Source organism: Perna viridis, chromosome 4 (assembly GCF_037379345.1).
Source record: "Perna viridis isolate PV_CMFRI_1.1 ecotype Kerala chromosome 4, ASM3737934v1, whole genome shotgun sequence".
In the NCBI taxonomy this organism is placed as follows: domain Eukaryota; kingdom Metazoa; phylum Mollusca; class Bivalvia; order Mytilida; family Mytilidae; genus Perna; species Perna viridis.
In genome coordinates, this window is record NC_142448.1 from 14,938,038 (window position 1) to 14,965,741 (window position 27,704).

Consider the following 27,704-nt stretch of genomic DNA (forward strand, 5'->3'; position numbering starts at 1 on the left):
TGATTTCAGTCTATCCCAAAGTTAACATGTAATGCATGTACTGTAAGAATTTCATTGGTTTGAAATAGCACTCTGTTGTGAATAAATTGGGATACACATGTGTATGGATAACCACAGTTGAAAACCACATCTTAAGTTCATAAGGAACGAGAAAGTGAAACTGAAGGCTGTAAAGTACCTGAATGCCTCACCTGTAAAATTTGAAATCATGTAATCAAGTCGAACAAAAAGTGAATGAAGAATTCTGCCCTTACACCATTCCTAAGGCAATATATGACTCATAAATACCAAAGAATAAATTTATTCTAAAACAAATTTGTTCTAAATGAACTAACATACAAAATACACTTATAAAAGTTTGAACATGTAAAGCACTAAGTACATGACAACACTTTGATTAGGAAGACAACACACTAAAATGACAACACTGGTCAATTCTTGTATCAACCATTGCTTACAATGTAATTACTGCACTGAAGATAAAAAAATTTTAAAAAAAATTCACAACAAAATACTGCTGCAGCCAACAAGTTTTAGATGACACTAAAGATTTGTTGACAATTATAGAAACATTTTTTTATATTAAAAATGTTAAAAGAATTCCTTCATAGAGAAAAAAAATGCATAAAAAATAAAAAAGTTAATGTGAAATGGCAAAGCCCTTTTTAAAATCTGAAGGCCCTTGATTAAATTAAAATTTACAAGTATTTAGGTTGTTCTAATATATTTTCATTTATATAGTCTGCAAACAAGACGCTCCCAGGAGCCTGAATCGCTCACCTTGTTAAAGTTTTGCCTTTCAAGGGAAATAACTCTAACAAGAAGTTGCACGACAATTTTTACTCCATGACGACTTTGGTAGGACTTATCTTGAAGATCATTTCATCTATTTAAAGTTTCATTCTATCTATTATAGTTTTCAAGATATTGACTGAAAACTGCAAAAAAACATTTTTTGCCTTTCAAGAACAGTAACTCTTATATGGAGTCGTCGGACAATTTCGATCCCTGGAGACTTTTGTAGGCCTTCTAATAAGAATCATTTCAGCAATTGAAAGTATCATTCTATCTATCATAATTTTCAAGATATTGGCCAAAAACTAAAAAAATAGTCATTTTTCACCTCTCAAGGGCAATAACCCTTACATGAATTCATCTGACAATTTTGATCCCTTGGAGACTTTAGTAGGCCTTATAATAAGGACATTTCAGCAATTGCAAGATATTGGCCAAACCTAATGGTCTTGGAGATATATGCAAAAATCTGCTGTCAGACCCCTTTGTTCTATTTTCAGTAACGGCTGCCATGTTTTTTAACCTATCAAAAATCCAAACAGTCATGTTGTGCATGATACTCTAAAAAACAATCATTATAAGTTTCATGCAAATTGACTCAGTAGTTTCAGAGGAGAAGACATTTGAAGAAATTGTTAACAACGATGATGATGACAGATGCCAACTGATGGCAATAGCTCACATGGCCTACGGCCAGGTTAGCTAAAAGAGCGATATCAATTATATCTTATATTTCATTTTTGATTTGAAAATATGGTGTTTTTAATTACCAGTTCAAAAATATATAGAGTTTGTAATAAAGCATTATATAACAGTTAACAAATTAAAATTAATTCCTGGAAAAAACAATGTACCTAACTGAAACCTTAAAATGAACCAAATGATATAATTATGTGGAAATATGGAGCTTTTTTTAAAGGTGCCTTTAAAAGGCCAGACATGCAAGTGTAATAAATTGGTCCCAAATGTTTCTTTAATGTTGACAGTTTCCCATACATAGTAAATTTTACAAACAAAGAAACTTCTTTCCGTATTTCCAAGAGCTAGGATAACTTAATGGTTTTTCCAATGTTCTTTTTGCCTGATCTTTTCTATCCCAGGCTACTGTTGATATACTAAAAGGTTGTGGGCAAAGACAACATCAACTGTGACATCACTGACAAATGTGGGTTATGAACAACTCAACAGAACCGGGCTGGCTGTGGCATTTTCTGTCTGACTTCAAAACCGATGTATATATATATCTCACAGCATTACACATAACTAAGTACAATAGCTAAGCTTGGCACATTTTCAAGAGCAATGATATTCACTCTTTGCATAAACAGGAAATAGAACTTCTACATTACTAAAGCACATCAACAGGTATACAGGTATATAAACTGTCAGTCATGTAGAGCTGTGTATCAATTAAATTCTTGTAAGATATAACACAATCAAAAATTAAAATTCAGCAAATGTCATTCCATCACCTATCAAAGAAGGGGTCTCTTCTGTACACCGAAAAACTACAGATTTTAATTTCAATCCTCACGAAAAAGCAGAAGAGTGATCTGGAATAATATTCTACTTTAAAATTAATTTTTGATCAATGCTATCATTATTTTTCTACAAGTGTTAAACATAACATATTTGATGGGTACATCATTTAACTGCCAAAAGCAAGAGTGAAAGAAATAATAAGCTCAACATAAATTCAAATGGCTGCCTTAATACAATTCATTTCTTCACAAGGACAAAAATTGCATACTTATTGTAAGGAAAGTTTTCAAATACACAGATAAAGTTCAATAGGTTATATTTGAGAAACAAACTAAAAGCTACTTAGCACCTTGTAAAGTTATGCATTGAGTGCATGCATACTAAAAAGAGGTATAAATTACAATCACATTTAAATATCAGTCCTATGGCTATACAACAGTTATGTTGGAAGTGCAACAACATTTACCATTCTTATAGTTTTGTGTACAATTCTGACAATTTTTACAAAAAAAATAGTTGTAGGATTTACAGAAGGTAAATTTTCATCTGAAATCTCACCCAATAAAATCTGCTATGACACAGTGTATCTGCAGTGAATGCGACACATACTCCACGTGTGGTACTGAATTAAAGTAATGCCATAATTTTATGCTGGTATGGATTTCATTAAAGAAAACCTGACAAATGCTTGTAGATCACTCAAATTAAAAACAATCATAAATTTGACAACCTCATTTAGAAAAAAAACCTTTTCACCTTATGACTTTGATAACTGAAATCTTACATTACACAGACAGACCAGTAGACAGGTGGGAAACTGTAACTATACAAAAAGCAAAAGATTGCTGTAGACCATCCAGTTAAATCAATAGTCCTTTTTTTAATTTTTTCTTTGCAGTTATACAAAAATAAGTTAATTTGAGATAAATACTGTAATCTGATTGGTTAAAATAATTTTGTTATATCTCAATGGACAAAAAAAATATTGACACACCCCTAATTCAGAGCTACTTTTCTCATGTTTAAAGGCAAAAATATGTTTTAAAATTATAAGAATTGGCTATGATAAAAATTTTGTCTATTGAAAAATAACATAATTTTTCCATGTGCATATTTTGTTTATTGCACTTAGCGCAATAAACAATATGCACATGGAAAATTTATGCTATTTTTCAATAGACAAAATTTTTATATAGCCAATTCTTAAATGGTAAAAATCTTATTTCAAGTGTAGGTCACTCTTTTTTCATGAAAAAATCTCACAACATATATTCATTCCATGGACCTTCCATAAGCAAAAGGGTTTAAGGGGTAACAAACATAATCATGCCAAATTTAAATTCATATTTACTGACCAATAATTGTTTAAAACAATCAGTTCATGATATCATGTTTAATTTGTTGCTTAATTTTTACCTCAATTATGCCATTTCACAACAGATTACCACATAATTTTGAGCCACAATTTTTTGCTACGAGTTATCTTGCATTATTCTCTACTGATATGCCTTCGTAACAGAAGATATGTTCACATTTATAATGAACAGGGTAAATGTTGGACAAATTCAAAATCTTCAATAACAACTTTCACTTAACAAAAAACAACCATTTTGATTACATGCTCTAGAACAAAAGTTCTGAGACAACAAAAAAAAATCATTTTATGCCAAAAAAAAAAAACAGAGAAAATATATCAAATGTTTTCTTGGCATCTGAAAAAAAAACAAAAAAAAACAGTGCTTGCAAATAAAAATAAAAAGAAACTACCATCTACTATGATCCTTAATAACATCTGCCTTGTGTGGTATAATTAATCGATATCTATATTATGGCACAGGAAAATATTTTGGAGAAGAAATCTTAGGCTGGACCTGAATGGTTATAGAAAATTTTTTGATGATACAACTTAAGTACTTATCTATCTAAGAAACAGGCAAAATGTGTACAAGGTGTGGCACATAAAGAAAATAAAACAGAGAGATTTTACTGCATCATACAAGTATTTTTAGCCCATAATTCCCAGAAATAGCAATACAAGAATTTGTAATATTTGCTTTCATAAGATAATGATCCATCAAGTTTAGTTGAAATGCACTGCGAAAAATGGAGGGATAATTTTCTCAGACATTTTCCCTATATAAGCAGTCAATACATACACAGATGTTCCTGGATAAATTTAAATTGCTTTTCTGTTGTTTTGAGATGAAATGAATATATTTTAGGCAAAAACATGACTAAATAAGAAAAAAATTATGTGCCACTCATTGCCCGATTCTGACATAGAACGGAACTTAATACTCAAAGGAATATATTCAACAATACATTTGTAGTTTAACAATCATGGAGACTCAGGATAATTAATTCCATTCAAGCCAATTATCTAATGAGATAAGCAAATTTTGATGGTATGTAATTATATGAAATTGCATTAGTAAGGATTTCTCAGAAATGTCTCTTGAAGAATTCAATTTAAAATTTTCTGATAATAACAATTGTATAAACCAATTGTGCATCAAATTAGAAGAAAAATAATATATTTTAAGATTTCTAGCACTTTTTCTCCAGACAAGATGAGAAAACAAATGAAAATGAATTTTATTATTCTTCACCCGAGTCTGATGAAGATGAAGAAACTTTCCTGTCTCTATATGTTGGTGATGGTGAACTGGTAGAGGTCTTCCTTTCCCTAAAACTTGAAAGTGAGGCTTTCCGATCAACTCTTCTAAGACTACCACCATGACTATCTTCTCTTGTCAATGCATGCTCACGCCCTGCAAGTTGAATAGCCTGTGTAGCTTCCATGTCAATCAAAGCATATTCAACATTGCTTCCAATAGATTTCTGTGATTTCATTGATTGCTTTCGACTTGCTTTCCTTGTAGATTTTGTCGGCAATGTTAAATCTATTTCAGCATAGATTAACTGTCTATCCCCATCTGATTGCAGAGTTGTACTACTAGTCTTAAGAGGTGAAGAGGGTGGTGTTATATTTACATAAGCCCTGTAAGGGCTAAGTCTTTCTGGCACTTTTGGCGGGTAATCATCTGACCGAGATGTTTTAGATTCCTTATCATGGCTGTAAATACTTTGTTGTGAAGGAGAGTCTGACAATACTTCAAATGTAAACACTGAAGTACCAGACGGAGAAGTTGGTGTTGGGACAGGACTTGTTGTGAAACTGTCTGTTCCTGTATACACTCGCTCTAACATTTTGTATTCTTTCCCAGTCCTTGGTCGTAGAATAGTAGATGCAGGACTAGTTCTGGTAGCTTCATCAAGGCTGCTGTCTTGTGATGATAAAGATAGTGTATCATCGTCATTTTTTGTCTCGTCAACTTCTATCACAATGGCTTTGAATTTTTCTTCTTGTTCCTCAAGTGTTTCATTTTTAACTGAAAAAAATGAAAATCAAAATATTTTTAGGTGGTCAATTCAATCCAAATAGATCCTGGTAGTAAATGGTTAGGAAACACATTGTAACATTTTTATTTTCATGAGAAAAAAAAACAATCAATTGTGTATGCTAACTGCAAACTATTTATAGAAAGGAGCATTAATTTTTCTAAATGTACATGTATCCACCATTCTTGAACCAAACTTTCTGTATACATAAAATAGCTCCTATTAATATCATTTTTGAAGTATCAATTTCTTCTCCCTTCTTCAATAATATCAACAATCATAATAATAATCATAGCTGTAATGATACCATGAAGATAACAATTCACAAAAAAAAACGGTGATATCATTTTTATCAATCAAAATCCAATGGCCTCCAACATCTACATGTAGGTCAGAATCATGCACCAACATCCCTGACTTGGGAGACATCATATTCTTATAAAATACAATATAATTTTACATGTACACCCATTCATATATAACAAATATATGGTCAAGTGGTCAGTGTTACACTAAGCATTGCTGATATTAAATATGCTCTTCTAGGCACAGCCTAATATGACCTGAACACTTGGAGCAATTTAAGATTGATACAGCTCTGAATTTGATTGGTTTCACATGCATAAAAGTGTGATAAAAGAACTAAAATAAATGTTAATTGGACATTCATTTCCTACAAATACACAGTAAAATTCAGTATAAAATGCTTGTTTTCCTCCTTCTTAAAGCACGAAAATTTACAACTGTCATAATGTTTCTTAAATAAAACTATTGACTACCTGATTCCTCAGATCTATGTACCCAAACTTCATTCTGTTTATCATCCACTACCTTCATCATTGCGCTAGTAATCTCAGAGTGTGTGGGTAGGCTTCTACTAGGACTATCTAAAGAATGAAATGATCGAAAACTCTGGTTGGATCGCCAAGTGTCAGAAAGACTATTTCGTTTTGGTGTATATGGAGCACTCTCCAACACAGGAGATAAAGAACAAGGGTTGTTCTTCATCTTAGGAGGTATGAAAGGTGGAAGCGAAGTCACTAAGCGAGCAATTGCAGCAGCTTCCTCTGCCGGTGTATGTGGTTTTGTCTTTAAAACCTCTTCCTCTTCAGTTTCACAATCAACAGATAACTTTAAAGAATCACAATCCTCTGGACTCATTTTAGTTTTATCCCGACTTAAAAGCTCAATCAATTTTTCATCATCAGTTTTACTTGTGTCCTCCGGTTTATTGTACTCAAAAGTTGCCCTTTTCACATGCCGTACTGTGTATACTTCACTAACAGTGTTCTTTTTAAATTTTGAGTTGATTTTAGGGGAGGGAAAATCACTCACTTTTTTACGAACTTCAGGTCCTTTTTTCATCTCATTTCCCTCAGAATTTTGACAGGGTCCCAAAAAATATTGCTTACATTCATCACTCTCCTTGTTTATGTTCACTACCTCAGTGTCCTTTGAAGATGGTTCTTCTGTAACAATAAGATGAATTTGATCATCTGAAGAAAAATTGGATATAAAAGATTCCTGAGATTCATGAAGCGACATTTTTCCATTTTTGCCTCCTTGAGGTAACATTTCCAAGAAACTTGACCGATTGGGAAAACTTGAAGACCGTCGCCTCTCCACAACAGAAATATCCTGCTGACTTGCTCTACGACTATTGCTTGGCGATGACTCACTAGATATTGATATAGTGTCCTTATTACGTGTTTTATTGCTCTGGACACGTTCCAAACAACTTTCACTAGAGCTAGAAGCCAGTAAATTTTCCTGACTTTGAGACATACTTTTCCTTGTACCAGAATTTCTCCTTATAAGACGACTTAAAAAGCCAGGGCTCTTCACACCATCATTTTGAATTCTTTCAGAGGAAGACCTCTGAGGAGTTTGTTTTTCTGGAGTTCTTGCTGACTTTATCACATCATGCTTTTGATAATTGATCAGGTTTGGGAAGGGTATAATTGAAGACTTTCTTTCACCATTAGGGCTTTTTGACCCTATACTTTGAGTTTCACTACTACTGCTAATGGAATCTGACAATTCTTTTTCAATTTTATATTTTGTCACAGTAGGAGTAGGTTTTTCACTGGACACTGAACTATCTGAAGAACTTTTCTTAGGTGTTTTGAAGGATGTCATTAGCAAATAATTCTCTTCTCTAACCAACCCTTTGGTACACACTTCAGAAGAGCCACCAAAAGAGTGATTAAAATTTGGTGGATATTGTTTTGGTTCAGTGATGGCTGAGGTGCTATTAGACCTAAAATATTGAGGTGGTTTAGCAAGTAGAGCTTCACCACTTGATTCTTTCTTAGGTTCTTTCTCAAACTGTCCTGTCATGTCAATGTAAGGATCATCTGAAGGTTCTGGGGGAGGTTTTGGTGCCTCACGTCTGGATTTTGATATTCTTGTTGGTAGTTTCACCATGAGTTCACAATCAAGCTCTTCCTGAAGTTTCCCTTGCTTAGGTTTGGGCTCTTGCTCAAAGTTGCCCATTAACAAATAAGTGTCTTCCCTAATTGGTTCATTTGGAATAAGATCTTGCTGTAATGGGAACTCCAATGCATTATGATAGTTAGGCATGGTTCTCCTCCTGCTTGGCAGAGGGGGAGGGATATCTTCTTCTGACATCTGATTTTGCTTGCTCCTAAGTTTTGGTCCTTTAGGAGGTAGTTTTGGGGGTATGCTCTCCATACTTTCAAATGGAAATTCATTTGCATAGTTACTCTCCCTGAATGGCATTCTGGACAACTCATCTTCTCTATTAATATTATGCATGTTTTCATAAAAATCATCACTTCTGTAATTTCTTGGTGAAATATTATGGTTTTCTTTATTGGCCATGCTATCAATATGGCTGACACTACCGGAAATAAAACAAGGTGCACTCCAGTTTCCTTGGTCCGGTTGAGAAGTAGCAGGAACATGAATGTGATTGTCCACATCGCCAACATCATATTTTTCCAGATTCACATAAGGAAGTGGTGCTGATAGCTTTGAATATTGTGGTATTTTACTCAATTTGCTTGCAAGGTTAGGACTCAATAAATTTGTTTCACTATAGTCAATTAAATTTCTTGGATTTAGATTGATATTAGATGGTCTTTTTGATGGTTTTGTAGATCGACATGGTAGAGGAGGTGGTTTGTTTTTCTCCCTCTTTTTAGCCTCTCTTCGGCTTTCTTCCCTACAACCCTAAATTTAAAAAAAAATAATAAATTTTCAAATACATGCAAATTCTTCATGACATAATTACAACCACTCAGGAATAAAATTAAATCTTTAAATATTTGTAAAAATTTTTGTCACTTCTAGTCAAAGTAATTTGTTATAGTTAGCAGCTTATCAGTATGGTTCATGTATGTGTAAATCTACAGTTAAACAGATAAATGGTTTTCTCATTTTCGAGACAAGGACATTCCTTACTGTTAGCTATGTGGGTATGATAAAACATGCAACATTTGTGGCATCACAATAAAATGTTTTATAATGTCTAGTAAATACAAAGGAACTGCTGCAAGCAGGCCTACTTTTTAAAAGACCATTTAAGTAAGAAAAAGAGTCAAACACTGCAAGAAATGCAAGACTGCAGAATCCCAACACCTTTAGGTAACATTTCTAGAACTTGATATCTTACCCCTGAGTGACACCCTTTCTGAGATTTCTTTACTTACACTCTCAGCAGTGTTTAAAATTACTTCATTACATCATGCAATATAAAGTACTTAATAGAAAAGTATATGTGCTGTGCTTTCATTTGTAACATTTTTTTATCACTAATCATAACCATTCATGGCATTTATTTTTGTATTGCTTACTATTATACATGTAGTAACCCTTCAATTTTTTACCTCAATCATTTCGTCTAAAAGAGATAACTCTCTCTGAAGGATAGCTTCTTCTCCATGCAGAAGATCCCATGCTTCTTGACGTCTGCTAATGTCAGCCATCTTGTCTATTTCTTCATCTATCCTGTTTGGTACAGACCCTGTGATATTTTTCCTTGGATCTGATATGTAGGCACCATAGCCACAAAGTGCAGGTGCACTAGCAGAAACTTTTGTATTACAACCAAGAAATGACTGATTTTGATCAATTCTATCAGCTAAACTAAGTTCTGAGTTGCAACTGAATATACTAAATGTTGAGACATTTTGTTCACTGTTCTTATTAATAGGTAGGGTACAAGACTGGCCAGTTTCATCCCGTCGTGATATCACAGTATTGCCTGACCCGAATGAACTTGGTGAGGTATCACCCTGACTCCTGTTCTCAGAACTGTTTAAACTATGTTTTTTCGTACATTTGAATGTTTCAACTTTCCTTATTCTACTTGGGGGTACATCATATAAAGACATCAGACGCTCTCTTTCTAAATTTTCTATACTTCGTAAATGCTGGCTATGGTCAGAATAGAACGAATGGCGCTTTGGCCATCTGTTATCATGCATGAATTTATGCTGAGAATCATTGAATGAACTGTGAAAATCTTTATGAAATCCATCAGAAAAGACACTACTTCCAGTTACATCACAACATTGGGACCCTAAAGATATAAAATTAAGGATGATTACTGTAGAAATGATGCTAAGGATAATATAATAAGAATAAAAGAAATTAAAGCATTATTTAATATTGGTTTCAATTTTACTTGGGATAACATTACAGCTGGATGGAAATGTCCTGTTGCCAAAATTTCTTAAGAAACTGATAAAATGTTTTATCAACAAAAACAATATACTAGTCTTCTTGCATTCACATGATTTATGCTTCCATTTTCTGTGTTCATATCATTTATATTATTGATTAACAATATCTACTGATTTTAAGTCATAGTGTTTGTAATGAGTTTTTAGTAACTTAAGTCACAAAGTAAAAAATAATTTAGGCATAAAAGCAAACAAAACACTGTTGAATGTTTACTTCAAAAATGCTTCTTTATTTCCATGTAGGAATACCTTAATTAATATAATTTTAACAGCTCAAAGAAAAGAAGATAAAGCAATTCCTTATCAATATTTTTGCCAATAAAAAATCAACTTAAACTGAATGTACTTAAGGTTTTAGTTTGTGTATCTCTTACGAAAATTTCCGAATAAAATGCTTCACAAGGAAAGGCTTGGTATGTCCACTGAGAACGAACCCTGAACTGATGGGACAAGTATGGACACACCATACAAGCATGATACATCTGGATTTTGATAAATTGCAGTAAAAAGGATGAAAATTTGCCTAGTCAACACTTTGCACCTAATTCAAAAACAGTTCTTGTCCCAACCTCCAAAATCGACCCAAACCATAATGTTGTGGCATGGCACCTTGAGAAACAATTTCAATTTCAATGAGATTCATCCACTTTTACTCAAGTTTTTGTCAGGACAACAAGAAAATGATTGTTTTTGGCTCACTTCTTATCCATATTTCTAAATGGTTCAAGTCCTATCCCAGCACCTTGTAGGACAATTTCATCACTACAGAAGTTTTATGGTCGTCATCATGAACTCGTGGATTGTTATGGTGTATCCATCAAAACCATGAAGCAGCGCTAAGCTTGTCGTAAAAGGCGACTAAATAGTGCTCAGAAACCTAGCCGGGGGCTAGGCGCTCACAGAGCAACTGGGATGTGTGCACCAGGTGGTGGAATGGGGTACCCCTGGTATGTTAATGCTGGGGTTGTCAGGCTATAATATGGAAAACCTGACCGCAAACCATAGTGGTGCATTGTGTTGGGAAAGATGCCACGTTCCTCGCACGTTAAAGAACCCTGCTGTGGTATTCGATAGGAGTAGGAACCACTGCGCCCCGCCGCAGGAGGCTGAATTGCCTGACCTTACCCATTCCTCCCCTTTTCTAGTGGCAATCAAAATTTGTCGACCCTACTGTCCTTGTGTCCCATCCCATTTTATATCATCATTTCATGTTCATTTTATCATCCATTTCATGTTCATCGTCTGAATATAGCTGAAATATTGCTGCTCGGACATTAAACCCCAACAATCAATCAATCAATCAATCAATCTAGAAAAGCAGAGGACGCTTACCCTACCGGTGCACCTGGTCCATGCTCCCAGTTTTAAGTGGAGTTCGAGTTGCTCATTTACTTTTGTTACTTTGTATGTATGCTTTTAGTTACTTTATGTTCTTTGTTGTTTATATCTGTTTTCCATGTCTGGTCCTTGTCCCTGGATTACATTCTTTTGATTACCGCTATAACCTTGGTTCCCTTGATTACTCTTTCAAAGAGATTTATACATTTCTACTGTTATTGTTGATACACCAAATGTCTGTGGACAAACAACACTTACAATTACACAAGCACAAAATTCATTTGCAGCATATGTAAAAAATCAAAATGTCATTTATAATAAGAATGGAATAATAATAAAAGCCCTACTTACTCCTTTTATTTGCTTTCCTACAGCTAGCTGTTTTCCCTTGGCTAGCTAAGGTTATAATTTCTGATATTTCTTCAGCTTGCTGACTAGCTACACAGTGTAATCCAGCACCTAAAAAAATTTAATTGATAGGTTTACTCAAAAATCTAAAAATTTATAATGGGGAATCCAGACCTTACTTTTATTTTACATTTATAGCCAATCTTGAAACCCTAACTCCCCCATTTGATACCAAATATCTCTTGACCTCCATATTGTTTTGATCAAAATCTAAAACAGTAGGTACACAATGAGAACATGTAATAAATATGTAATAAATATTCTGTGAAAGTTTCATTCCATTACATTTATTGTAGAAGGAGGAGTAAGGGATAAGAGATGGATACCCTGTATATTGGAAGGAAAGAAGATTAGAAAGAAGGATAGAAAGATGGATAGACACCCCAATTACCAGATACTCCCACTTGCATATTGGGGGGGGGTATAATAAAAATAGAGTAAGAGGAAATCAAACTTTTCATACAAAAACCCTAATGCCAGGGATTTTATGTAATTTCTTGGTTAAAGCCAGAGATTCACTCTGTTAAGACTAGAACTGTCCTGAAAGAGTGTAATACCCTTGGCATAAGTGTGATGCTTAAGTACAAAGTTACATCATTAACAACCCCATAAAGTAATCACTGCATTAAGTTTCATGAGAATTCAGCCAGTAATTTTTTTAGAGTTGCAGATGTCATATTTGACAGCAAGTTGAAAATGACAAAGATACAAAAGTTAATGTAACAAAAACTTCTGACAATATGCACATTTGTGTGTAATGATCTAACCATGATAATCATGGGAGAAATGTAGGAGAAGCTGAGGACAGACAGACAGACAGACCCACTGCAACCTATATATATTCCCTGAACTTTCTTGGTAGGATATGATTAAAAGTCATATATAAATGATTACCTAGGTAATCCCCAAATGGTCCCCCTTTTTGGACAAGATAGGTCATTTACCTCAAGACTCTGTGCTTTGTACTCCTGAATGACCAAGTGTATTATAAAGATGACTTGGGTGGTTTTAAACATTCCTTTCTCAGGAAAAGTATTTACCAGACAATCTAAATTAGAAATTGAATTTGCTTTGAGGGAGAGACAGTCTGCTGATTAATATTACAACAGTTAACAACCTAGGAGTAATAGACAGTTAATTAATACCTTTAGTACATCTGGATCCACCTTCAAACACAAACTTGCCATCTACACCTCCAAACCGTCTGAGATCACATATCTGCCAAGAACACAGTATTTTGGGTGGTATACTTGATGTAAAACAGAATTTCTGTCCATGAATCAGTAGTTTGACATTTCCTAGTGGTAACTTACTGTTGTTTGGAACTTTCTTTACATCAACTAAGAATTGTCCCTCTGAAAGGCAAATAAATCTGTTTGAATGGCTCAACTATAAATGTTCAACTTGTTACTATAATAACAAAAGTGTACTTCAGAAGTACACTGTACTATGTAAAAAATGGTCTGGGAAAAGTTACTTAATGTCATTTTGGCATCAATACAGTATCAAATAAATATATGTGTTATGAATTTTAACTACTAGAATGCACACTATGTATATATGTTTCCACCTTGTATGAAACTAATGCATTTAAAAAAATATATTCTCTTGTTCTAAAGGTCAAAACAATAATTTCAGAAAATTTATCATTTATTTCAAAGACAACTTGACTGTGACAAAAATAGTGCTCTGAACCAAAGGATCTTAAAAGCACTTTTACTTGTACTTATAACACAAGCATACAGGCATTCAAACCATCACAATATCAAAATGAAATACAGTGAAATCAATTTCCAGATGCCACCAAGAAGCATGCAAAATACATAAATCATTGAGATAATGGGGGCAAAAGAGTCAGATTTCTATTTAAAGTAAATCAGCTGATCAGTTAAACACTAGAAGCCCAACCCATACCACAGGGTTCTAATGGATTAATTAATCCTTACTCTCTAAACAGCATCTATTCATGTCAATCAATATCTTCATTAAATAGACAGATGAGTGACACAAACAGATAAATGAAAAAAACTATTATACAATGGACCAATTCAGAAACTGAATGGTATTCTGGGATTTTTATAGTTCATAACATCATGATTGGTTAACAAATGTTTTACAAGTAGGCTGTGACCACGTAAGGTTGTTGTTTATGAGGATGGAAATTAAATTTCTGAATTAGTAAACTGTTTGTGTTGTCTCTGTAAAATCCGGTAACTATCTACATATAAGTTGTGTAAATATATTTTCTAAAGTATAAATTGTAGAAGGAATTCTTAACCACTCTAATTTTGACAACATCAATAGTTTTTTAATAAGTTCAGTTGGTTCATATCAATATAAAACCTTTAAAAAAAAATCATCATCACTTTTTTTCTTTTTTATGGAGTTTCCATATCAGAACAGGTTTATGTTAATAGAAGATTGAAGTCATCACCACAGAAGTTTTATGGTCATCATCATGAACTAGCAGATCATCATTACAATGTATCCAACTGAACCATGAAAGCTGATTAGTTCAATGTGTCATACAAAATATGTAGTTTTCTTTTCCTCTTTTGTCTACCCTGGACTTGATACTTTATGAGCAACTTGGCGGGTGTTTCTAGAAAAGCAGAGAAGCTTATCCCACCCATGCACCTGGTCCACGCTCCCAGTTTTCAGTGGAGTCTGACTTTCTTATTTACTTTTGTTACTTTGTATGTATTATTTTGGTTATTTCATGTTCTTTGTTGTGTGTGTGTGTTTTCCACATATGGTCTTTGTTCCTGGATTACATTCTTTTGATTTCCACTGGAATCTTGATTCCCTGGAGTACTCTTTTAATAATCCAAGTTGCTTTATATCATTATAAAAATCTTTGAAAAATCATTTTCATAACACAAACTACATGTAGTGCCTTAAAAGCTTTTTAACTCAACAGTTCTGATAAAAACATTCCACCCAATTAACAACACATTTACCATAATTTCAGGAATTTACATTTGAAAGCAATCAAAAGCAAGAAAATGCTTAACATAATCTGTAAAACTTAGTTCAGCTGATTACAAACAAGTATTCAACTCATCAATTGAGGCTTGAGACGTAAGACTTTTAAAATATAGAAAAAAGAACAAAAACATCATTCTAGTTTTTCAGTTAGTAGTTATGATCAGAGTCATTGGTGTAAACCAACATGCTATTAATTAGCATTTCCAACTTCTGAAGAATTCTATCAAGTAAGAAACATTAAATATATCAATACTAAGTGTAATTTATAATCTCTATCAACAGTTCATGCTCTGTAGTTTTAATACCTCTCTGCCTCTAACCTTCAACATTTTTGTTTGTTTATGAAGAATCCTTATCATCTAGCTCATGTCTGTTATTTTTGAGATAATTGAAGAAATATGCCAAGTACCACCATCAGTTAGCTTGTACTTAAATAAAAAATACCCCCCAAACTGAGGTCACCCTAATTCTGTGTAATATTATCATGATTTTGGTTGTTGGCTGATTCCTCGTTTCATTCTTCAGACCAGAAGATTGTAGCCTAGAGAAGGTATAAGATAGAGAGAAAAAAGGCATTCAGCCAAAACCACCTTAAAGGGTCTTATTTGTCCTCACCATGGTCATCACTGGAGGACATGTGAGCCGTGGAGCTAAATAGCAAAAATTCTTATCTACCGGTACTTTTGAAGACACAATGACATCCATAAAAAGAGTCACTTCTAAGACTTGCATTCTATAGAATGTATTTCTTACAACTTGAACTAAGACATAATTTTAAATAATCCCATCAACAGAATAATCATATCAATATCTGAGGACCACTTTCAGGGAGAATTGGAGCTGCTAACTGTCCTAATAATTTGGCAAAGGATGCTAAATGTTTCTTCAAGTTTACACTTTAAGGTCAATGGAAGTGAAACAATGGCTATTAATTGCCCATAGAAGTAGCAAAAATAACCTTCCCACATACTGAAACATGAGACATGTCCCAAATCCTGATTTTTACCCTGGGATACAAAATTACATTAATATTGATTCTGTACATGATACAAAGGGATATCATCAGCTGTTCATCATACTCTGATGAGCTGGTAATTATTCAGCATCTGCATCACAGTAAACCATCCATAACTCACACAGCCAGATGATCATTATTTGTAGACATTTTCAACACTTCTAGTGTGCACAGAAATTTGTTTAATTGATGAAGAAAAACATTGTCTACTGGTATGATTTGCATAACAAAAACTATAGCTGAATTCAGAACAAGGTAAAGAGAGCAGCTGTTCATAAATGTGTTATTATCAAAAGGTCATAAAATACCATATAGTGAAGGTGGAACCATAAGACAACCCAACTTACTGCAGTTCATGCATAGGCTCCAGACAGTTTGGCACTTTCAAATTACAAAAAAAAAAACTACAACTCATAATTGACCTTTCCAAAGAGGTCTTGTTAACAATGACACTTTATGAGAACTGAACAGTGTTCAAAATATAAACAGCTAGAAATAGCCTGTTTCGGCCTTGAATAGACAAAATGAATCCACATAGAATTTCAAATAAATCAAGGGCTGGTCATTCAAGTCACTTTACTTATCACAGAAAAATGGTGGCCACAAAGTTAATGTCTGACCATGATGAAAATGCCTGACCAAAACATTTAAAAGAGGAATTCTAATTAACCACTGGGAGCTACTAGTAAATACATGTACATGAATGCACTTAGTTACAGAGAATATTAAAACCTAAAACCCAAGACACAAAAAAAATGTGGAGGTTATCAGAATTGCCAAACACAGCCAAAATCATTGAATTTGTCAACAGAATGAATCAACAAGAGGCTCCCAGAAGCTTGAATGATTCACCTGCTTAATTTTTTGTATTCCAAGGGCAATAACTCCAACAATGTTGACTGAATGAAAACTTGGGTAGGATTTATCATAAGGATCATGTCATTAATTGAAAATTTCATTCTATCTATTACAGTTTTCAAGATACTGGTTAAAAACTGCAAAAAACACAACTTTTTACCTTTCAAGGGCAAAAATTCTAGGAGTCTTCCAACAAGTTTGATCCCACAAACTTTCATAGGTCGTACCATAAGGATCATTTCATAAAATGAAAGTTTCTATCTATCATAGTTTTCAAGATACTTGTTGAAAACTGCAAAAAAAAAATTTTTACCTTTCAAGGGCAATAACTCTTACAAAGAGTCATCTAACAGTTTTGATCCCTGGAGACTTTTGTAGGACTTACAATAAGGATTATTCCAGCAATTGAAAGAATTTGGCTAAACCTAACACTTTTGGAGAAATATGCGAAAAACTACTGTTTGACCCCTATGTTCTATTTTAGTAACGGCCGCCATGTTTTTCAACTAATCATTAATCCCCACTGCATTTCTATGCAGGATACCCAAAGGAACATTCATACCTAATTTGGTTCCAGATGGTCAAGTACAAAATGTAGTGTCAGAGAAGAAGATTTTTGAAAGAAATAACATTAAAAATAGCAAAAAATGCAGAAAAAGGGCAACTATTCCAACATGGCTAAACAGAATAACACAAAAATTTCACTGTAGATAGACCTTATCATGCTAAACACTTTTACTCCATGTCAAAATTTGGCTGAACCTAATGGTTTTGTAGATATATGAGAAAAACTACTGTCTGACCCTTATGTTCTATTTTTAGAAACAGGAGCCATATTTTTCAACAAATCAAAATTCCCCACATCAGTTCTATGTGGGATACCCTAAGGAACATTCATACCAAGTTTGGATCAGGTTAGTCAAGTAGTGTCAGAGAAGAAGAGTGTTGAAAAATTGTTAATGACAACAGACGCCAAGTGATGGCAATAGCTCACATGACTTTTGGGAAGGTGAGCTAAAAAAATCATAGATTTTGACTTTAGCAGAACAATTCAACAATTCCTCCATTGCAATGTCAATCTGAAGACTAAATGTTTTATGTTGATGATAGAAAGATGCAAGCAGAATTTCCTCTGGGACCATTACCAATATACTGAACCAGATATCCTGTCCTGGTGGCTAGATTAATGTTATACTTTTCATAACAAATTTATTGGGCTTAATCTAACTTTATGAGTAATTCATGAAGTTTTATGAAGCATAAATCCCACAAATAATGTTCATTATATGAGATAAAAATAAATTTCACAACTGGGGATGTGTTAAATAACATTAAATTTAGGGCCATACCGAAATCAATTATGACTAATTCTATATAAACAGTGTCCAAGTATACAATCTAAAATTATATTTTAATCTACTTACTTTTTTTTCAATATCTAAATGTTTTAACAATATTGTCCACCAAAGTTAAGCCACTAAATATTTTCTTTTTGTCAAAAATTTTTAAATATCCAGGACATGATGTGTTACAAGTCACCTTGTTGGACCACAAACACACAGGACTTCCTGCTTGAGCTGTCCTCAGGGGGACACAGTATTTGAGTCTTATTTCCCACTTCATTTATCATAAAAGCAAACATATGATTATGTCAAAAACGTAATAAAGGAGTGTTGCTTAAAATAAATTTTATTGACTCTTTTTTTGTAACTAAGATGATGACCAACCATACTTTTACACATATTACTATCTTGTCAAAAGATCTCCCAAACAAAGTTAACTACAGTCAAAACAAGTATGTAATTTAATGTGGTTCCCAATGCCTGAATATACTCCCACCTATACAACCACAAACTACCTACAGAATTCTCACAATAGTAGTATAATGTACATGAACTCTTACATTTAAGAAATTTTGGTGAATGGTTTAAGGTCAAAACAAAATGAAAGATTATAAAAAGTAAACCAAAAGATATTTACCAAGGTTTTAGGTGGTCAGATGGTTATGCATGAGAGTCCAAAGATTTGAAAAAACATGGGCAGCAAAATATTTTATTCCACATATGCGAAATTCAGGATACTGCAATAATTCTTTTACTGATTTTTAACTTTTGCATTCCAATGTGGAGACATAATTACTGTGTCAGATTAGATAATTCAATAGTGAAACTGTGTATATAAAATATTATTTTAGATCTCCAACTACATTTATCTACACAGTAGAAATATTTTACAATTGACTTGTTATTGTGCATGATCATTATTATATATTAGAGGCTTATGCCATAAATACCCAGAAGTTAGTTTTTAAATGTATTTTTTTCTGCCCTAATTAACCTACCTTCACCAAGAGCCTTTCTTATTTTGATTTCAAATTGTATCAGCTTTTCTCTGTTCTCAAAGGCAAATAATGTCACTTGTTTCTGGCAGACCACACACAGGACATTGGACTCCTTGTCAAACTTAACTGTTTCCAGACCATAAAAGCCTTCCACAAAAAACTCCTGTTTTGGCTGGTTTCCTTTGGTAGCATCTTTAATTTCTTTAAACAGCAGAACATGTAAACGATCTAAAAAAAACATTGCCATATAATTATACATGTACCATACATGTACCTTGACAGAAGAAAAATGGGTCACTCAAAAGCTATTTTCATATGACTTGGTACTTTTAATATGCAGTACAACAAAGTACATTGTACTTTCATTCATGTGCATTTACATTGTTTTATTGTTAATTACAATGTCCCTTCAATCAATGCCAGTTTTGTAGATGAACAAACTTAAATAAATACCATACTTTAAAACATTATAGAATAAATATATAACCAAACTAGATTAACTGGCTTTTAGATGGTCCTCATTACTACAGAGGACATTTTCTTTGACTCATGGAATCTAGTCACATCAACACAAGGTTTTTGGATGGAAATATTATCTGAGCAAATATTAACCACATGGATTTACATGTATTTCATTATACCTGTAAATCTATGTGAAGTTGTAACTTAAGAGGTACACTGAAAGCTTAAACTACATGTATTTATATATAGAATTACACTATGAATGTGTTATGAATGGAGCACCATTAAAAATAGTTAACAACACAAACTGAAGACAGAGTTCAAGTAATGAACCTACATTGTCTAGATTTTCACCAATAATTACTTTTTACCAAACATAAAATACAACTTATATTATCATCTCAACTTAACCAGCTTAATTAAGCATGGATTTCTCTCAAGGAAATCTCTACTTAAACATCTGCTATCTTCTTTGATAGAAAACTAAAATCAGCAGTAATTATTGACAATCAACAAATTAAAAGTTGGTTTTTATTTACAAATACACTTCAAACAGAAGAGTTCTTATCCAAATGTAAGCCCTGATTCATTTCTTCTGCAGACGGGAAAATACACAAAATCTATTTCAGGGGGTCATTCATAAACTGCAGCCTAAATAGACTATAAGTTCCGATACACAAGATGGAGAAAACATTACAATTGATTTTACTTACGGTAATTCATGATTTATTTGTGAAACTGACTCCAGAAACTAAAGCCAATGAGCATTTTGTTTGGCAAAAAAGACATTAATTTTGATCTGACTTACCAGTACAAATTTTTTGATAATTTTACAGAACACATGGGAACACCACAATATTTTTTTTTTATAACAGGTACTTGGTATTTGTAATATGCTCTTTGACAAAGTAGATGAAAACTTAAGGATATTCTAAAATCAGTGCATTCTCTATTTAAATAATTTGGAACTTTTAACTTTACAACAGTTCCAGCAGAAGTTCAAATCAGTCTGAGACCTTGAATTTTTTACCAAGGACTTGTGACATTACATTTATATGTACCTGGGTCCTGGACCTTCAACCCTTTTAACAAATACAAATACTAATACTTCATTGGCACAAACTCAATTACAGTGCATAGTTATTGCCTATTACAACAATAAATGTACATTATAGTGAAACATGATACATTGTATATTTAAGATATAACATTATAATTGGTTAATATTTCTGTCATATTCAATATTATTTGAGACTTATATCTCTAATTTTAAAGCAATTCAGTATAAATGTGGAGGATATTCTCAAAATATTTTGTGATTTACTATTTAAAAGAATATTGATTTTGGATCTAGTCTTCTAATCTGTAAAGCTAGGAACCAAAGTATTTACTTTATCGATTAATTTCTGTCTTTCATGTTCATAATGAGGACAATGAAGTAAGAAATGTTCTTCATTTTCAACACGACTTAAATTGCATACCCTACACAAATGTTCGGAAACAGGTACATTACTAGGTCGTCCCTTTTCTATCATAAGATAATGGGAGCTTGTCCTCATTTTTGAAATAGACGCACATTGTTTAACGTTTACAACAATATCTAAAAATGTTGGTCTTTGTCCCATTGTATACATGGATCTGAAAAAGTCTAATTTTGAAGATTGAAGTATTTTAGAGTTTTGTACTTGCAAATTTTGATCTATTATTCTTTGTTTTACACTTTTAATTTAACTGATACTTTATTGTAGACTTATAATTTTCCTCAAGTGGACCATTGATTTAAAGCTAAGAAAAGTCAAGGACTTAAAGTAAATTCAAAGCCCTGTTTCAGTTGGAGTGAGGGCCAAAGTCATGAATCAGGAAAGATAAGTTCTGGAACATGACCTAGCTCACTCAATGTATCTAGTTCAACCAGATATGACATTTGTCTACATGGTACTGTAGACTATCGTTCTAGGACACATATTTTGTCAGATAATATGTCAGTCCACAGCTGGCACCCATACAGCATCCAAATTATCTCAGCTTCACAAGATAAAAATAATAGTATTGATAAAAAACTAGAGCCATGCCAAATGATGTGATGTCAAATAAAACTAAGATAATAAACAGTTGTGATCCAATGGGTTGAAACATAATTTATTTGGGTAGAAATAAATGTGCCTGAATTTTATCTTTAAAATATGTACCCTGTACTGGTAACTGTGATGATATCAATTTCTGTGGATAGCCAACCAAATTATAATTATTTTAATTTGTCAAAACCACAAAAAGTATAGAAAGGAAAAATATGTCCCAAAATACAGCTCTTCAACATTATAAGGTGGGGGAGATAATGTTAATAAGCTGAAAATAAAGCCAAATTACCACTATATCATGTTCAATTTGAAAACAATATAATCGAACAAACTTGGGACACTGATTAAAACTACACGTATGTTGCCCATAACTGTTATTAACAACTACTCCAAGAAACAGACCAGCAAAAATGTCCTCCTTAATATATTTACATGGACAAAGATTTGTAAATTCCAGGCTTGTTTTGTTGTATGAATGAACATACATGACATAATATCATAACCTCATAAGATAAGAGATGACTGGTTAACTCATTAGATGTATATCTATCCAAAACTGTAGATATGAGGATATGAATGAACAGGAAAATCATTACAACCCAAACACTCGTTTCCTTTGTACTTTTATGACTTAGTTCTACAGATCTCATCTGTTCTTGATTGTAGCTACACTTCCTCTCTGATTCTGTTTGGTTCCTTTATAGGTCACTACTTTTCAGGAGAATGAATGCCAATTCCAAAATAAAAATAAAATAAACAGGCATATTGAGAAATAGATTTGTAAATAGAAGTTTAGTTAAATGAAAATAGTTGATCTATAATTTATATAAATTTATAATAGTGCTTAACTTGGTTGCATTTTACAAAAAGAATATTTTCCATATACAAAGTAATATGATAGACATTTTTGTAGCATAGTAATCATCTTTTATCCCCTTGCATTTTATAGACAATAGCTGAATAATGTCGATAGTACATAATTTTTAACCATAAAAAAATTACGGTACAAGGGCAACACAAAGCATGCTGTGCATGTTGACTCAGGTGACCAAGACATTTGACCTCTGACACTGAAGATCAAAATAGTTCTAACACTTATAAAGGCTAAGTACATGTATGTGCCAAATTAAGTCATAATCCATACAAGGAGTGTAAGAGATGCATAAAAGAACTGAAGGATGGATAGTTGTGTTACTTTATCTTAATCCAATTGCGATGGGATTACATTTGTATATTACATATTGAAATAGCTGATTCTTAATAATATCACTTAGCCCAATAGTCTATACTTTCCTGGAGAAAGTAATGCCACGAGATGCATGCAGTCAAAATTGATGCATAGAGTAGCAGTGCACTAACATTTTCATGAGAAGTGAAACTTAGTCCAGGAAGTTACATATGAAAATAATGCATACTGATTTCTGTTTAACACAGGAAACATAATTTTCATCACAAACTTTCTGTGGATTTCCAAAAATTCTAGAACACTGAAAGGGCAACATACATGGATCACAAATTAGCATTCATACAGGTAACGAAAGGAACTCAACAAATACATCTGGTATAATGTAAGTAGAAAGAAAAAAAAAACTATTTCAATCTATGTGTACATTGTTGTATCTCTATGTTCCCTTTGACCAAGTTACTGAAACTACAAAAATGTTCTGAGGAAGTTGAGAGCAGGATGATTACTATACAAGATCGAGTCAAAATAATTGTCTGACAAATAAAACCAGACTAAACACAAAGGGGTATCAAGTACAGAGGTATATATAGGTGATAATCTCTTTAATCTATCACAAGATATTGAACTGTAGAGAGTAAATTTAAATGTCTTACATTGTACACTATTGATCTACCAGTACTCCAAGTTAAACTAATATTTTATCTTGAAATCAAAATCAAAATGGAAATTATCAGCTAATGCAGTGTAAGATAAACCAAAGATTTCATAACACTTTTCACAGAAATTATCAATAGTAAAAAAAACAGAGGTTGAACTACATTTCATAGAGTAAACCACCAAGGACTATATTTTCAAACATACCACAAAAAAAGAAGCTAAAATTATAGTAAGTTTCTACATTTCATTCAAGAAAATAACACATGGCACACAATTTAAATTTTTGATACAGTTTTTTTTAATGCCACTAAGTTATCAGTATTTGGCCAATCCAGCAACAGAATTGCTATCAGGTGACTTGCGTTTCCATAGAAGAGCGTCTTTATGGTCAAAGGGTAAAACTACATTGGAAAAACAGCTCAATTACTGCATTGGTTTAGAGAAGAAATCCAGTAAAAATGTTTGGGAATAAAGGAAGGACAGACAAGAATAAAAACTATATATGCATTTTTCAACCACTTAGTGGTGGGGGCATAGTAATTCTAAATTCAAATATATTTGTATTGCCATGGTAAAAGAATAAGGTGTAACATAACTTAATTTAGAATGATAATATGACTGTAGTTTTTGAAATGTAAAACTTCTTTTTTAAAAACATAAAATTACACCTGAAATGGTCCAATGGCAAAAAAATTGAATAAGCCTGTGAAAACATTTTGTTGCCCATCATCAAAACAGCAGAATACTGCAGTAATTTCTATAACACTGAAGAATTACCTGAATCTTTGCCAAGGAATTTCAATAAAAAAACTGATCATATACAGCTGATCATGATGTCAGTAACAAGTGGTGTTTGATTGTTTTGTTTTGATTTATTATTTTTTTTCTGTTCGTCAATTTTTTCAGTTTGTTAAATAGTTTGATGTTCATATTTATTCAAACTTATCTTAATATGTTCATAACACTTTATTCCTATGAAAATAGCTTACTATCACACAAATTATGTATTGACTATTTTTTTAAGTACAAAATTATGTTGTTGTCTTCCCCTTTCTTCACAGCAACATTTAAAATTTAAAAGCTTGCTTTAAATGAAAATTTCATAGCACCAAAGGATTTTCCCAATAAATTCTTAAGTTCACGCCCTTACACGCATAGAACAGTTCAATACTTTTCTAAAAAAAAATAAAGCATTAAGTTGCACACATCATGTAGATCTGCTAAGCATATGGCCACTCATACAAGAAATTGATACGAGACAGCATCCAAAATAGCTTAAAACATATGCACCATCTATATAAAGCCACACACCTAATTTGATATCAATTCATCAATTGGGCACCAAGATTATTGTGACAAAAATTTTCTTTACAATTCAATACAATGAAATGACCAAGTCCCACAAAACAGGAAGCTGATATCGAACAACACCCAAAATTGCTTAAAACTTACATTTGTATGCCAAATCTATAAAAAGCCACACACCAAATTTAAAATAAATCCATCCATTTAGAGCTGAGATAGTGCAATGAAATTTGGAAAGACAGACTGACTAGGTAATTCCTATACACATGTACCACTCTCTCGTTGATTGGGGGTACAGTAATATAGCACAGTAAGATTTTTAATCCCAATTAATTTTGGTAGTACTGTAAAACATAACACTTTAAAGTCCAGAAGGGCACATCCATACCTTCTCATTTTTATAGGTATGGGTGTGCTAAGCTCTTAAAAATACACAACTAATTCAGTGAAATTTTACAGTTAAAATTTATAGGAAAATATTGGTATGTCTTTTAAACACAATGGAAATTTCGAAGAACCTTGACAACCTGTTGCTCCTTGTTATAAAAAAAGGTAGATACAGATCTAGGAGGGACAGGTATGGATTACACGTTATACTACATGTACTTATATACTTTATGCATTGTATTTACAGGTACATTTGTGGAAGTCAGAAGTCAACATACCAGAACATTCCACTATTTCTTTTGTTACGAGGTAGAAATCCAGAAAATTACTATAAGACCAGTATAAGAATGATATTTTGAATAATGGTCTACAATGTAAAGTAACATCATCCCTAATGACTAATTGTTAAAATCACTAGGAGTGGTCTAATTCAGATTTTTTAAAGCATTAAGTTGAAAGGTAAGCAAAAAGGGGACACCAATGTAGACAGTAATGGTTTTAGTAATTATAAGGTATTATTCATTATATGCACCCTCCTGTTCTTAAAATAATACACTAAAATCTTGTTTACTGAAATGGCAATAAATATCTCTCATTTTCAGAGAACACTCATTTAGTTTGTGTACAATTCTAGTTGTACATGTATATGACAATGTGAAAATTGACAAAAACAGTAGTTTTATTTAATTGGAAGACGTTTAAATGTTTTTTTTTCGGGTCCCGATATAGCCTAACAGAAGAAGTGTTCACTGAATTAGTGCCAATTGTAATGTACACACAGATATAAAAATGTAAACAAAAAGTTGTAAAACTTACCAGCTACGGGTGAGGGCTTCTTCAACACACACCAACGAGACTTCCACTACAAAAGAAAACATACGTAATCATGGTGTTTTACCTGAGTAACTCAAAAACGGTATTTTATTCTGAGTATATAATCACTTACTTTTTTGCCATCTCGAAACTTTACAAGTCCCTCCACTACAAGATTCATGTTGTCTGCCATGTTGGTCCCATATTTCTAACAACTCTTTTCATTGGCTATTAACTCAAAAAGGGAGGGGCTCCATTCATCATTCACACCATACATTCACTGGCTACAGTTACTTTTGTACGTTAACTCGAGGATATGCACTTTTGGTTTTGAAAAAAAAAAAACATATTTGAGAGAATTTAAGGTGCAAAAATGGAATAGGTTGAGACTGACTTATATTCAGTGTCTATACGGTACATTAGATGAAATTGAAGAAGATGTTCATTTTGTTAAAATGTCCTCTTTAAAAACCAAGATTCTAGCGGAAATCAAAAGAATGTAATCCAGGGACATGCATGTGATGGTGACGAGGGGACGTCACCATCTAAAAACGGATAGATGACACTAGGGAATGAACAATCATCAATTTTATAGAAAAAAAAATAAGTTTACAATGATACACTAAGATCAAGAACCAGACATTCTTTATTTTCAATATTAGCTTTATAGGATATATCTTCAAAGTACAAGTAGTGAAGTCATCGTTGTTTAGAGCCAAAATATCGACGGTCCAAGTATCTAAATAATTGGCTCTTGTTGGTCGTTTGCTGATGGCGGTCGCCAGGCCTCCAAATTAAAATAATACAGGGTTAGATTAAGATTAGTCATTTGCCATTTAGACCCATTCTTGAGCAGGACCAACATATATGGCTAGATATGCCATATTAAAGCAGTGTTAGATTAAGAAAATTTCATCTGTAGCAACCTGGATATGGAGTGTTAATATTACAACTCATACGTTATGCCAGAGCTTGCCGAAACTACACAGACTTTTCGTATCGCGCTAGACTTCTTACAATTAGACTCCTTGAACAGGGTTTTGTTAATACAAGACCGAAAGAGTAATCAAGGGAACCAAGGTTATAGCGGTAATCAAACGAATGTAATCCAGAGACAAAGACCAGACATGGAAAACAGATATACACAACAAAGACCATAAAGTAACTAAAATCATACATACAAAGTAACAAAAGTAAATGAGCAAATCGGACTCCACTAAAAACTGGGAGCATGGACCAGGTGCACCGGTAGGGTAAGCGTCCTCTGCTTTTCTAGAAACACCCACCGAGTTGCTCATAAAAAGTCAAGTCCGGGGTAGACAAACGAGAAAAGGAAAACTATGACCCGTTGAATACATCAGTTTTCATGGTGCTGATGGATACACCATAACGATCCACGAGTTCATGATAACGGCCATAAAACTTCTGTAGTGATGACTTCAATCTTGTAGCAACATAACTCTGTTCCAGAAGCCTATTT

The 27,704-nt window shown here is 32.9% G+C and overlaps 1 protein-coding gene across 1 annotated transcript; it reads right to left on the bottom strand.

Moving 5' to 3' along the window:
• Positions 1-285: 285 nt before the first annotated feature.
• LOC148619020 (uncharacterized) lies at positions 286-26,477 on the bottom strand. Its single transcript, XM_088578498.1, has 8 exons — positions 26,358-26,477; positions 26,228-26,273; positions 19,337-19,564; positions 13,280-13,489; positions 12,078-12,185; positions 9,531-10,225; positions 6,459-8,874; positions 286-5,669 (listed from the first exon to the last, which is right to left on the bottom strand). The coding sequence occupies exons 1-8, from the start codon at positions 26,415-26,417 to the stop codon at positions 4,876-4,878; spliced, it is 4,557 nt and encodes a 1,518-aa protein (XP_088434624.1). The 5' UTR covers positions 26,418-26,477; the 3' UTR covers positions 286-4,875.
• Between the last annotated feature and the right edge of the window lie 1,227 nt (positions 26,478-27,704).